This window comes from Dendropsophus ebraccatus, chromosome 5 (assembly GCF_027789765.1).
Source record: "Dendropsophus ebraccatus isolate aDenEbr1 chromosome 5, aDenEbr1.pat, whole genome shotgun sequence".
In the NCBI taxonomy this organism is placed as follows: Eukaryota; Metazoa; Chordata; class Amphibia; order Anura; family Hylidae; genus Dendropsophus; species Dendropsophus ebraccatus.
In genome coordinates this window covers 39,307,588-39,322,693 of record NC_091458.1, presented here as the reverse complement: position 1 = coordinate 39,322,693, position 15,106 = coordinate 39,307,588, and the positions used below count along the sequence as shown (strand labels likewise).

General features: G+C 42.7%; 1 protein-coding gene across 9 annotated transcripts in view; it reads right to left on the bottom strand.

The window, feature by feature from the left end:
• FRY (FRY microtubule binding protein) overlaps positions 1–15,106 on the bottom strand; it is a 286,128-nt gene that overhangs the window by 30,866 nt on the left and 240,156 nt on the right. For 8 of the 9 annotated variants that reach the window (XM_069969891.1, XM_069969894.1, XM_069969885.1 and 5 more), the window contains 8 exons: positions 13,346–13,953; positions 12,128–12,225; positions 11,868–12,038; positions 11,623–11,763; positions 11,336–11,515; positions 8,438–8,599; positions 7,664–7,738; positions 5,095–5,265 (listed from right to left, as the gene is read on the bottom strand). In XM_069969891.1, the coding sequence (XP_069825992.1) occupies positions 5,095–5,265; positions 7,664–7,738; positions 8,438–8,599; positions 11,336–11,515; positions 11,623–11,763; positions 11,868–12,038; positions 12,128–12,225; positions 13,346–13,953 (1,606 nt within the window). The remainder of the gene's footprint in view (positions 1–5,094; positions 5,266–7,663; positions 7,739–8,437; positions 8,600–11,335; positions 11,516–11,622; positions 11,764–11,867; positions 12,039–12,127; positions 12,226–13,345; positions 13,954–15,106) is intronic. The other variant, XM_069969887.1, reaches the window with a different exon arrangement.

Here is a 15,106-nt window from a genome sequence, read left to right as displayed (position 1 = left end):
TGGTGTCCTTACTGTCTAGTCATATTAGGGAATGCACAATAAGCATTGCAACCACGGGACTTGCTGCATTGTTTGTTATCTTCGTGGTGTCCCGTGGAGGTATAATTCGGGGGACTCTCTGCTGTATACCTCCACCTATAGCTATCACAGATGCAACTCTGTCATAGTGGTAGATTTTTTTCCCCCCCCACAGGATCCTGCTCTACGGAATAGAACAGAGGTCTTTGCTATTCCACATAGCAGAATACGACCAACCCCGCTGGTAACCACCCAAATGGAGGCCAAAATGACACTGTTGTGGCCCCTGTTGGGAAATCCCCCATACCTATAGACCCCAATCATCCAACCCATAGAGTAAAGAGATACAACAGAAGTAGTGTGAAATAAGTAGAGATGAGCGAACCTTGAACACACTTTAGTTAGTCTGAACCCGATGGTTCGGCATTTGATTACCAGCGGCTGAAGTTTGATGCAGCCCTAAGGAGTCCTGGTAAACATGGATACAGCCATATTCCACAGGCTATATCCATGTTTTCCCGGACTACTTAGGACCAACTTCTTAATCAAATGCTGCACACTTTGGTTCAGATAAACCCAAGTGTTCTTAAGGTTCGCTATTCTCTAGAAATAAGCCTACATCTCTAAGGAATTAAAAAAAATAAGTTGCTATCTGCATTTTTTCAAGAAACCGCATCACACTTATTTTTAGCTGTTCAAGTTGTCAGGACATGTACTAATTTCCAACCTTGCCCCCCACAGCAATAATACATTTAAAAGGCAACCTGTCATCACTTTCACGCTGACTCCAAGGGCCCCAAGGGCTGCGGACTACTCTGCTGCAATTGATTGATTGATTTCTCTAAATATTCTAACATCTCCTCAAACCTTTGGGTTTATGTGTTTTCTACTGTTCAAATCTATTTTGAGCGTGATGCCGAGATTGTATAAATATTAGTTTCATGAAGGCCAGTTAAGTTAGGAAGATATGAAGACCCCTTTAAGCTGGCCATACGTATTAGATTAAAGGGGTATCCAAGCTTAGAAAAACATGGCCACTTTCTTCCAGAAACTGCACCTCTCTTATGCTCAGTTTGGGTGTGGGTTTTGCAGCTAGGTTCCATTAAAGTAAATGGAGCTGAATTGTAATACCACAAACATCCTGAGGACAGGGGTGGTGTTGTTTTTTTTATAATGAAGTAGCTGTGTGTCTAATCCTGGATAACTTTAATATACGCTGGCCATCTAATGTCCATAGATGCTTTTTTTCTCTTCTCCAAACTAGAACAAGCCAACTGTTCAGGTGTTTGAGGGTGACAATGTGAATCTAAGCCATTATTGGTGTATACAGGGCAAAAAAAAAAATTAAATAAAATCAATGGCCTGAGAAATTTCCCCTTGTATATATGTATATAAAGTACATTGAGTGGTAAAGGTACTATGCCGCTCTCTCTGATGGTGCTGAGAAGTTTGCATGATTTAAATCCATCTATGTCTGATCTCTTCTCCAATACTTCCTTTCATTGTGTCCTCAAATGCCATACTCAGACTCTGTTTGCTACAACCAAACACCAACTATATCATATAAACAGCATCAGCAGAACATTATATAATATATATTTGCCTTTATTAGGCACCAAAATACATTATGTAATGTGTGCAATAGTTTTATTGTGGCACATCATTTTTGTGATCTTATTCAGCGTTTACTTCTCAGAGATGTACATCAGAGATGGAGAATATCGCCCCTTAATGAATAGGGCTAATCGGCGGCCATGACTGCATTTAAACCTCAGTCTGAAGCTACCCTTACAATTTCACATATACATGGCATATAACGTCCTATGCATCTATGGGTCCTTTTACACTGGCCGAATATCGGCAATGAGTTTTGCTAGAAACGCCGTTAAACGACCCGTGTAAAAGCATCAGCGATCAGCCAAGGAGCGGGAAAACATCCACTCGTCAGCTGATCGCATCTTTTATGCAGCCCTATAAACCGCTGTTTGTCGGCTGCGCATCTCCCTATGTAAACGGGATTGGCGTCTGAAAGTAATGTATTAAAATGGCTGCACAAACAATATAGGGATTGTTTGTGCAGCTCGGCCAGTTTATTAGTTGTGCCAGGTAAAGGGCAATGCTTGCTGATGGGCATTCCTTTGCGTCCTTGCATGGCCCCATATTGGGCCGCATAAAAGGACCTTTAGGTTTCATTCTCCCTGCATTATACAGTTACAGAAAATATTATAGGGCTACAGATCCCATTTATATGCCACTGTATACCGTAACTCATACACCTAGCTGCATAATTCTATTTTGTATTCATCGAGTCAAAAGAAGTCTACGAATCCCTATTGTGACATTCATCAGTTCTATAGACGTTTATGGACCCTCTTGATATTCATTGGGTCCTTAAAGGTCATGGGTTCCTCTTCTAACAATCACTGGGTCTCTAGAGGTGAATGGACCCTATTTTGACTTTCACCGAGTCTACAGATGCCTATACACCCCTATTATGACATTCATTGGGTCTATCAAGGTATATAGACCATCTTTTGACAACAATTGGGTCTCTAGAGGACAATGGGCCCCATTTTTAACATTTTAATCTAAGTTGTCTATGAATTTTGGCATTCGTTGAGTCTCTAGAAGACTATAAAGCCTATATAGTGTCAGATTCTGCACTCGGAGTACATTGTGTGAATCAGTGGTAATATATTATAAACCCTTCCCTCACACTTTATAACATCACAGATTTCTTAGGGACTTCTCTTATTTTCTATAATGCACCCACAAACTGATTGCTATGTACGGGATATTTCTCCCCGATCCCACGCCATATAATAGGCTCGCCAATGTACTGCAGCAGTCACCACAACTGCTCTCTTTCCAGCCGTCAGGAATGTGCAGCCCTCCCTCTATATACATCATCCCATTAGCCAAAACCACAGCAAATATTTTCATGCGGCTGATATATTTTAGGTGCACGGATCATGCATCGCCCTGGAACAAGGATGGGGATGTTTCGGGCCTACAGCTGTTGCAAAACTACAATTCCCATCATGCCTGGACAGCCAAAGCTAAAGCTTTGGCTGTCCAGGCATGATGGGAATCGTAGTTTTGCAACAGTTGGGGGGCTGAGGGTTCCCCATCCTTGTCCTGCAATATGGCTACCGGGGCTACCAGGTCTGGGTGCTGTGCGAAGGAAACTCACATACAGTGGCTGAATGTTAACAAACACTTTCATGTTGAAAATGACATTATCTTACCTGAAGCTCCTGGTAAGCAGATACAACAAATAAGAACAAAACAAAAAATGAGAAGAAAAACCATTTTCAGTCTCCATGGAATAGGGTCACCATAGTCATACACAGTTATATTCATGTCATTGAGTTAGATGAAGACAACAATAAGATAGGTCTTATATGACAATAGCTACACATCAATGTACGGAGTAGCAGAGTTTGTTTAATGCAGTAGAGTCGAGGCACCATTTACATAGGATTGCTGGCATGCCTTGTAGAGATCACTAAAGACCAGTGATCTATGACTGCAAGTTGCAAAACTACAGATCACAGCATGCCCTGGCTTTGGCCATCGGGGCATGCTGAAAGTTGTAGTTTCCCAACAGACCAGTGATACAACAGCAGAGCCCGATACTGCTCAGACCTCTCTGCATTATACTATAGAACACCACAGATATATAACCAGAAACCATAACGATGAAAGCTAAGGAACAAATTCAGCTCTGCTACATCTGTATACATTTGTGCAATTCTAATTGTTAAAGTGACACTGTCACCCCCTTTGTGCATTATGACATCTCTACACAGGTGTAAAGGGTAAATTTAGCGTTTTTCATACCTTATTTCATATCATACGTCATGGTGCTTGTTCAAGTAAAAAGTGTCCTTTTATCAACTGCAGATTGTATTAAGTGGGGGTGGCCTTGGGGCATTAGCGCCACTTGACCCCGCCCATAACGGCACAGTTGGTCCTGCCCCCTTGACGCCCATTGGTTGGCCAACATAGAGGGGGTGGGGTCTAGACCTTTCGGCCAGCCTGTTCCAATGGCCGGCGAGGGGGCGGGGCCAACTGTGGTGTTGTGGGCGGGGCTAAGTGGCGCTAATGCCGCGAGGCCCCGTCCACTTAACACAACCTGCAGTTGATAAAAGATCACTTTTTACTCGAACAAGCACCATGACGTATGATATAAAATAAGGTATGAAAACCGCTAAATTTACCCTTTACACCTGTGTAGAGATGTCAGAATGCAAAAAGGGGGTGACAGTGTCACTTTAAATATTACAATACAAATTAATTGCTTTGTGTGTTTCAGGTATTTGGTCAATGTCATTCCTACCGCATAAAAACTTTATGTCATGGCAATGTAAAACATATATATATATTCTCGATAAAACTAGACATCTATGATCATGAAATCTACTGCTGCAACAGTTTGAAAAAACATGTCTACTTTCTTCTAGAAACAGCATGACTCTCTTGCTCAGTTTGGGGGTGGTTTTTGCAGCTTTATTCCATTTACATGAATGGAGTTGAAACACAATACCACACACAACCTAAGGGCAAGGGCGGTGCTGTTTTTTTTAAAAGAAAGTAGCTTTGTTTCTTCTAATTCTGAATGAGCATTTAAAGGCTGCAGATTTTTCCAAAGATGATTTTTATAGTAGCGGCAATGTAGAGGTAGAGGTGTAAGGAAAATCTTCTCCATCTGCAATAGTTTCTGCTGTGAAAAAACTGCAGAATCCCCCTCCCGTGTGAAGGAATCAACTATAATTCAGAGATGAGGGTACCCTGTCTCAATGGGTACTGTGCAATTCTACACTTCACCTGTGGTGGCGCTGCAGGGGAGTTGAACAATTACTACACTGTAGAACTGATCGCTATGATCATATTGTGTTTAATGTGTCATATCTGGTCAGGAAATAGACAAATTCTATGAATTCCAGACTAGATGTGGACACATGTTATGTACTGTATGTAAGTATGCATGAGCTACGTATAATGTTTTGGGCTGCAATGTAATTGTAAGTCCCTGAGGATTACTATGTTGTAGCATTAATCTTTAACTCTTACCTCTCCATCCTCAAGCTCTACATCCAGGAAGTCAAAATCTCGGAAGACCCGGAACTGTTGCTCACTGTTGGTATCGTCCATGATCTCCTGCTCTCTTATGGTATCCTCTGATGACACCAGGCTAGTCTGGTGATCGATTAGGTCCAATTCACCACATGATGAGAAGATAACCTATAGATGGGGACATACAGTGGTAATGGCAGGCTGCTCCCGTCAATAGCTTCTGTACTTAATACTGGCAAAGAGCATCCAGCTGGAAGGCTTTCCAGTCCACACCTAATTCCTAGGCCTGTTATTTTTAGATTGCACTTTGGCTATTTATGTTGGACAGGTGCCTTCAAATTGAAGCTGGATAAAGTGACGACTTCAAGGAACTTGGCCAAGGGGAGCGAGACTGCCCGGCTTCCTCACAACGACGTACTTGGTATTGTGTAAATGTTTACATGAGATGTTTAGAACGGCTGAAAGCTAAAGCAACGATAATCATCAAAAGGAGACGTGGGAAAGGATTAGGTCGTCAAATTAGGATCCACAGATGAGGAGACTCAAGGGAGTTTATTACCAGACCATAGATGGCATCTAATAACATGTAGGAGTTCATGGGATTTGTAGGAAATCTTTGGACATAATGTGATACATCCATAATGTGATTTACGAGTGCACATGTTTTCAATGGGGAGTAAGCTGCAGTAAGACATAGAAGTTATAATTCTTAAAGGGAACCTGTGACATTAAAAGTGCATTCCAATCTACAGTTATGTTATAGAGCAGGAGAAGCTGAGCAGATTCATATATAAGTTTGTAGGAAAGGTTTCAGGATTTATTCAGGTAAACCTCAGCTATTACTTGGCTAAGTGGTCAAGTGGGCGGTCCAACTCTGTGACTAAGGGTCCATTTACACAGAAAGATTATCTGACAGATTATCTGCCAAAGATTTGAAGCCAAAGCCAGAAATGGATTTGAAAAGAAGAGAAAGCTCAGGCTTTCCTTTATGACCTGATCTCTGTTTATAGTCTGTTGCTGGCTTTGGCTTAAAATCTTTGGCAGATAGTCTGTCAGATAATCTTTCACTGTAAATGGAGCCTTACAGCTCTAGAGGTATAATTGTGCATATAGAGAGCTGGCAATCACATATGTAAATCACTCACATAACAACCTAGCACAGAACGAGCATTTACCCCCCAAAATATATATTCATTTGTTGAGTCCCCCTCCCCTATAACATGGGTGCTGCAGATTGGAATGCATATTCAATGTGACAGGTTCCCTTTTATTACTTAAAGGGGTTATTCCCAAGATTAAAAGTTATCAACTAACCACAAGGTAGGAAATAACTAACTGATCTCGGGGGTTCAATCTCTGGAATCACCACTGATCATGAGGTCAACTGTCCCAGGGTGAATGGAGCTGCAGTTCACATCCCTGGCCCCAGCTCCACTTAGGGATATGGAACCTTGGCTCTCCAGCTGTTGCAAAACTACAACTCCCGTCATGTCTGGACAGCCAAAGCTTTAGCTGTCCAAGCATGATGGGAGTTGTAGTTTTGCAACAGCTGGAGAGCCGAAGGTTCCTTATCCCTGTTCTATTGAGTTCTGCTCTTGGCATGGTTTGAAAACAATGCCGCTCCATTCACTCAGGGGACAACTGACCTCCATTCTCATGGCAGGTAGGGGTTTTAATGTGGAGAGGGGATTACTTATGATTGTGGGATAACCCCTTTAAGCTTATTTTGCCATTAAGAATCACTTTTTTGGGTACACATTGGGGACACACATTATTTTTACTCACCTTTTTGGTGTCGCTGTATCTATATATTACATCACAGCCGCTAATGTTACATTCATACACTGCGCATACTCCCCCTCACTCTTGCTGTGGCTTTCTCTCACTGACTTTAATGTTAAAATGTTACAAGGCTGAATATAAAATTAGAATTGTGATTCTTCTAAGAACCACTGCTTAGACCTACTGCAAAACTACTGTATTCCATACGACTGATGGAGGCTAGAACCTGTCACTAGTACATCGCACCATGACCTATTCAGAATTGTAGTGTCTTCTTTAAATGGATTTTTCAGGATAAGAAAAAAAATATATAGCTTACTTGCAAAAACAGCACCACCCTGTCCTCAGGATGTGTGTGGCATTACAATTAATCTCCATTCACTTTAATGGAACTGAGCTGCAAAATCCACACCCAATTTGAGGACAAGAGTGGTGTTGTTTCTGGAAGAAAGCTCCCATGTTTTTCTAACCCTTTAAAGGCAGAAAGTCGCAGGCTCTGCTTCTGGTTACAGGTTTGGACCCACGTCAATCAATACTATGGAGGAGATTTATCAAACATTGTAAAAAAGTGAAACGGGCTCAGTTGCCCCTAGCAACCAATCAGATTCCACCTTTCATTTTCCAAAGAGTCTGTGAGGAATGAAAGGTGGAATCTGATTGGTTGCTAGGGGCAACTGAGCCAGTTTCACTTTACACCATGTTTGATAAATCTCCCTATGTCTTTAATGGAAACCTATAATACACAGTATTATATTCAAGGATTTCATTTCACATAGAGACTTACAGAAGGGTTCTTGCTGAGCCCCACTTCTTGGCCACAGAGAGTGAGAACGTTCACCAGCTTCTCCCGGGTTTTCTTCTAAGGAAAAACATGACTATAATAAAAACTCACACACTAAAACACACAAAAAATAACCTAAATGTATAATAATAATGGGAAAGCAATGAATGCACGGCTTCCTGTACACCTCATGGTGTTAGCGCCAGTAATGAAGAGGTTATGTTAGGATTTACAGATCTAGGTCAGATATATAGTATGTCTTGAAGTGACATAATAATAATAGTAATAATAATAATAATAATAATAATAATAATAATAATAATACTTTTATTTGCATAGCGCACATCGATCATGCAATACCTACAAACTAGAACACGGATTGGAAAAAAAAAAATAAAAAAATCACTGCTGACCCCAGAACATGAGTGGACGCTCTTCTGTCATTGCAGAGAAGGAGCGGTGATCCTTGTCAGACAACACAAGGAATATTTGTTCTGGTCTAATACACTTTGGAAAGCAGAACAATCATAGCCGTAAAAAAAAAAAAAAAAAAAAGAAACCGTAACAAAAAAAATGTCTTCCACTGACAGTAAAAGGCTCGTATTTCAACAGAAATGTAATAACACAGACATGCGGGAGGGAGGGGGAGGGTCAGCACGGCCTGGTTAATATATCCGCTGCTTCACTGCTCACATTCCTTACATTTCAATGCACCAGCTCCTCCATAACCACAAAACACTGGAAGAGAGACCTAGGCAGAGGAATAATGGCCGTTACCTGAGATGTCTGAGGTCGCTTCCAGCTAACAGGGACTAACGCATTGGAATTGGATCCTGAAGAGGTGGAGGATGTGCTCCGAGTCACTGGCATGGCCCTAGATTTACCGTCTCGTCCAGTCGAGCTCTGAAGGTCATCAAACCTCCTGCCTATAATGGGAGTCTAAGAGGAGAAGATGACTTCTAGAGGGTTTTCCTATTGTATGATAATAACCAGTCAGAAAGGCCCCCTACCCAGTTTTCATTGCTTTGTATTCGCTTTGTCATCAGTTTTCATGCTGCCCGTGATTGGTGCTGCATGAAACTGATGACAGGTTCCCTTTAAAAAAAATATTCAAAATGAAAACAAAATGAGTAAAACACAAAACATAGTAAAAAAAAAATTCTTTCAAATCAACTGGTGGCATAGATTTGTAATTTACTTCCATTATATAATCTCAGGTCTTCCAGTACTTATCAGCTGCTGTATGTCCTGAAGGAAGTGGTGTATTCTTTCGAGTCTGGAGACCAAGAGAGATTTTCTATGGGGATTTCAACTGCTCTGGACAGTCCCTGACATGGACAGAGGTGGCAGCAGAGAGCCCTGTGTCAGACTGAGAAGAATACACCCCTTTCTGCAGGACATACAGTAGCTGATAAGTACTAGAAGACCTGAGATTTTTTTTTAATAGAAGTAAATTACAAATCTCTGGCACTTTCTGATATCCGTAAATTGAAAGAAAAAACAATGTTGCTGAACTACCCCTTTAAAAAGGTTGAATAGGTAAGTGCTGCAATAGCAGACATGGCCTATGGACAAGAATGGTGCAGTTTCTAACCTTGGATCAGCCTTAGCCAGTGCCAAGAGTGACAGGGATATATGGGTATATTTAATTCATTCCTTTTAGGTTTGTGGCAAAATAAATTCTCATGATAGAAATTCCCTTTAAGTCCCATTAATAAATGAAAAACACAAGGCTTGTTAAGAACCGCCAGTCTTCCAGGAGAGCAGCCTATTCCCAGTAGAGACACACAGGGAAACAGCTGGCCGGAGTCAGATACAGCTTAAAAGCACTTGGATAAAGACGTCTAGGTCTAGGGTGGAGTGGTGTCAGCACTTATGAGAGGAGAGCTGTATATTCAGCATGTCTCAGCATCTGCATGTTCCATATTGATTTATTTCTATTTTGGAGAATGGTTCTCTATTAGATACAGAATCAGGGGTTGGCCACTTTATAATTGCTCAGTATAGAGTATAGTGTATTCACATTACTTACTGACAGCAGCTCCCTGTGTACCCCATAGACCTAAAATCAGGCTCCCCTCCTTCAGGCTGTGCTGTCCTGCTCTGTGGCGAGTCTGTCCATAAGATGGCCGACATGGAGAAGCATATGACTATGCGGGGCAGGATCACCACAGAGGAGGGCAGCACAGCCTGGAGGAGGGGAGCCTGATTTTAACTCTATGAGGTACACAGGGAGCTGCTGTCAGTAAGTGCAGTGACTATACTTACTTATACTGTACAATGAGAAATGTTACTATAAAGTGGCCAAACCCTTTAAATGGAACCTACCATTACTTTCAAGCTGCCTAAACCATGAGTCAAGGGGGAAGTCTCTGGTGGCATCTTTCAAAGCTGGCAGGGTAAGCTGGTATGCTGCAGCCACACTGCTCTGTCTCCCAGAACAGGCAGTAAAAATCCAGCATGTCTGCGTTAGAAGGCTGTAATACAGCTTAGGGTCCTTTCACGCGGCCTGGTATGTGGCCATGTACAGAGATCAGCCATATTGGCGTTTGCTTGCAGTGGTGGACTGCATGAACGATTACGCTATCGCTCATGCAGCAATTAAAAGACGTTATTGTTAGCACATCTTCTGTTTACGTGCGACTGTAGGATTTTACCGGCGGCACAAAAGATCAGAACAGCTGTTTGGATCACTGACCCTCTTACTCAGGTTCAGATAACTTTTGACTAAATTGTGTGGCCACCTTTAAAGGACAACTATCAGCAGATTAGACGAATGTAACCTCCTGATATGTCCCTACTGCACAGGAGATGCCAGAGGAAGCATCTTATCTTCCTCCTCAGTGCTGTTCCGGTGCAGTTAGTCTTTTGCTTCACGGTCCGGTGAGACCATCAGGAGCACTGGGGCACCAGTTAGGAGCACTGTCCGCCCTCATAGCGCTGATCCACCGACCCTCTCCATTTATTATCCTTAGAGAGGGACGGCTATGGGGGCCCCAGTGCTCCTAACTGGAGCCCCAATGTTCCTAACAGTCTCACCGGACTGTGGAGCAAAAGACTAACTGCACCAGAACGGCGCTGAGGAGGAAGGTAAGAGACATACCTTTCTCCTCAGCATCTCTTGGACTATAGGGACCTGCTGATAGTTCCCCTTTAATCAATTCTTGACACTCCTAGGTGCTTTCTGGCTGGTAGAAAGGCCTTTCATTTAGGTATAAGGGGTAATGTGTTTCCTTTGGGAGACTGCCGGCAGGTGTATGGAAGTTACAGGCAGTGCAATGCTCCCTAGGAGAAAAAATGTAGCTACCCTGCAGGAGAAAGGATGCTTACTCTCTACTGCCACCTATGTCACGGAGGACTGCGTAACCTATAAAACTCCCTGTGCCAGTTTGGCGCTGTCTCTAAAGAAACATATTCCCTATTTCCTAACTTATTTTATACTTTAAAATGATTAAATCCAAAAACAACAGGTCAATACTTCTAAGATGCATACATAAAATGGAGGTGTGTAGTTTGCTCATATTTGTCAGGACAAGAGGGACTTTTTCCCCCAAAAAATGTAACAAGTTCAATAGAGTTTGGGCATCTTGTTTTTCATGTTCTATTTTTACTCATTCATGAAAAATCTAATTCTGAACTTGCATCAGCATATTGGGTTAGAAAGTCATGTTATACCTGAGACACATCAAAGTGGAAATCGAGCGTCTTCCCAGGAAGTTCCTTGGAGGAACTTGTCCATAGTCGACTGATTTCGAGCTTTGTCAGATCTCCGTGTTGATATGCTGGTAACACCAGGCTAGCAGATCTTGACACGACCAACTTCAGGATATTCAGAGCTTCTTTCCAGTGAACACTCTGATAGGAAAAAAATAAGGTGTTAAACCTCAGCTCACTGCCCATTGGTCTACACCTACATAGGGGGCTATTTCTGATAAAGGATTCAAAATTATTACTTTTTATACCTGAACATATTTTTCAATTGTCTTCAGCACTTCCATGTTGAATTGTTTTCCAGGAATCATCGACATATCCATGTGGCTGAGAAGACTGTAGATAATTTGCAGAAGGGACTGCTGCATGCTGGGAAGGCCCTTTTCCAGTAACTGGAAAGAATACAATTAGAGAACATAAAGGTAAGAAATCTGACCTACTGTTCACTTTTTTTTATATAGATGATATATAGATATAGATATCATGTAGAAATTACCTCCGCTAAGTAAGTCACCATGTTGATGGTAATGTCGGTAAATGCTTCGTGGAGGTATCTGCACACCACATTCACCCATGTAGAGCAGTCTCTGGTGTAGCTATGTGTTTTGTACAGGGTCATGACATGGGCCAGGTTGGAGAGCTTGGGATTTTTTTCTTCTAGGCAAACCTAGAGCAGAGGAAAAGTTTATTCTTTTCTGTATTTTACACTTGTAGGCTACATAAGATACAAAGCAGATGGATGTGTTGGTGCCAAACCTGTGCAATTCTCTCTGCCGCTTCCTTACAGAAGCTGTTCGGACATTCAAAGTGCTGGATTAAATGAGGCAGCAGACACAAAATATTCAGAGGAAATCCTGGAGACAAAAAAAACACAAGGATCCAATAAAAAACAAGAACAACATATGCTAGGGGTAAAGATACACCATCTTAGTGATATGCCAAAAACTTCTATTCGGCTTACAAGCACCTCAACATGTACATTGGGAGAACTTCCCTATGTATACCTCGAGTTTAGAGCTTCTGTCTTGGCTCTGTTTGCTGTTTGCAAAGTTATGAAATAATGTTTAACCTCCAAGCTCAAGAGTCATAGAAGTGGTGCTTTATGCCTCCCTCCTTCTATGTTTAACTGATGTACAGAGGTTGGCTTCCAGCACTCAGCCTTGTACATCAGTGATTTTCAACCTTTTTTGAGCTGCGGCACACTTTTTATACTTAAAAAATCCTGGGGCACACCACCAACCAAAATGGCACAAAATGACACTAAAACGATACATATTATACATATAGTTAATAATATAGATTCTAAATTTATTTATACTCACTCAGTGTGAAACCTGGGCCTGTTTTCTTCTCCCCCCTGTGCTTCCCTCCACCATACTTCTCCCCCCTACTTCTCTCCTGTGCTTCTCTCCACCATACTTCTCCCCCCTGCTTCTCTCCTGTGCTTCTCTCCACCATACTTCTCCCCCCTGCTTCTCTCCTGTGCTTCTCTCCCCCATGCTTCTCTCCACCATACTTCTCTCCCCCCTGCTTCTCTCCGCTGTTTCTCTCCCCCATCCCCATGTTTCTCTCCCCCCTGCTTCTCTCCCCTGTTTCTCCCCCATCCCCAGGTTTCTCTCCCCCATTGTTTTCTCCTGTTTCACAGGGGCACCACAGTTTGGGGAACTTTCCCCACGGCACACCCGACCATGTGTCGCGGCACACTAGTGTGCCACGGCACACTGGTTGAAAATCACTGTTGTACATCAATCAAGTGGGTCAGGAATGGTAGCGTAGAGTGGAGGAGTGCATGCTGCAGCTCAGCACAGCCTCTATGACACTTAAGCTTGGAAGGAAAACATGATTTTATAACTTTTGGAAATGCCATCAGCTAAGGGACAGGTATCATTTGTGTTATCTCCCAACTATCTGCTCATGTCTGCTGCTTTGAATATAATATAGAGCTGACAGATATAGAGACACACAACAACTTACCTATGACTTGTGTAGAGTCGACCATGGACACACGAGAAACAGGTGTGAGCATACTGAAGAGCTGCAGCGTCAAGTCTGTTGTAGTAAGAGATGTGAATCCTTTAAGAAGAAGCTGCTGCAGCCCAGAGAAGTCCGGCCATTTCAGCTGTCCTTGTAGCTTCTCCAGTTTTTCCCTGTTCTCAGACTTGTCCAGGGGCAAGTGAGACAAAAGTTTGTTCAGCAATCTCAGCGCCATAAAATACTCAAACTCAAAGTCTGATTCCATAAGAGCGACAGCGACCCAGAATATAGTGGCCAACAGGTTAGTGGGGTTGTTTATGTGAGAGGGATCGGTCACATTGTCTTTTAGCGAAGATGAACTCCTCGTCTTTGGAGAGAATCCCTGTTGGGTACAGGCTTGAATCCTGTCCAGAGTGGCGCTGCGAGGAGGATCCGAGGACTTGTCCACCACACCAAACTTTTTAGGGACAGAGAAGCTCCTCTGGTGTCGGCTACGTTCCGCAGTGGCCGTACTTCCACCCACCATCCCGGCGTTAACGTTCAGCTGACCAGTGCTTTTCCTGTTTGCGGTTAGCTTTGTATTAGACGTCAGGTCAGGAGATGAGGACCTGTAAATGTTAACAATACAGTCAGGATAAATGTTTACCACCTGTGTACGTATATTTTACATCTGGTGAGATAAGGAGGTGTTATTGTCTTCAATTCAAATGTATGAGTAGTAGAGGTCATATCTGGAAGACTGGTTTGCAAATGTTAAAAGAGGTCTTTAAAACAGTGCCACTCTTGTCAACGGGTGATGGGTGGTACTGCAGCTTATCCTTATTTAGGGAATCTGTCAGCTCTATATCATGCTCAGAGCTCAAGAGTCAATGGGGTGTTTCTAAGCCACTGCATGCATGACTCCTCCCACCCCTCCCTGCCTTGACTGATTGATGTACAGTGCTTAATCCTGGAAGTTTGTTACAGCTTGGCAATGCCTCTGTGATGCTGGAGCTCTGAGCTTGATATAGAACTGACAGGTTCCCTTTAAAGGGGCAATGCGGAGAGCAGGAAAGGTCCTATCTTTTCTGCTCTCCAGTGCTCCGCTTCCTCCTCCTTCCCATCTGCGCTGATACTTCTGAGGGGAAATGTGAGCATGTTGCAGGTAGTGATCAATTAGTGCCCAATGTTACCAATGTTATGGTGACAACGGGCAGCTTCAGGACATTGCATGCGGGCATGGTTTCACCCGCACACAATGCCTGCAGCGCTCCTGCTCTGCAATGGAGAGCAGAAAGGGTAGGACCTTCCCTGCTCTTCGGATATCCCCTTTAAAGGGGTACTCCAGCAAAACATGTTTCTTTCAAATAAACTGGTGCTGGAAAGTGCCAGAGATTTGTAATTTACTTCTATTTAAAAATCTCCAGTCTTCCAGTACTTATCAGCTGTTGTATGTCCTGCAGGAAGTGGTGTATTCTTTCCAGTCTGGAGAGCAGGAGAGGTTTTAAATGGGGATTTCTGCTGCTCTGGACAGTTCATGTCACAGACAGAGGTGTCAGTAGAGAGCACTGTATCAGACTGGAAAGAATACACCAATTCCTGCATTGCTTTTAGGAAGGAAGCAGCTATTCTTGAAGGAAAAACAAAGGTCGTTTAGTAATGTAATTCTCAGCTCCTTATGTATTAAGCAAATGCACGGTACCGTGGGCCGCCAGTATATGCTGCATTTGTTACACGTGTCAGGATACCGTCTGCACGTTCCTCAATATGAAGCTTAAAGTT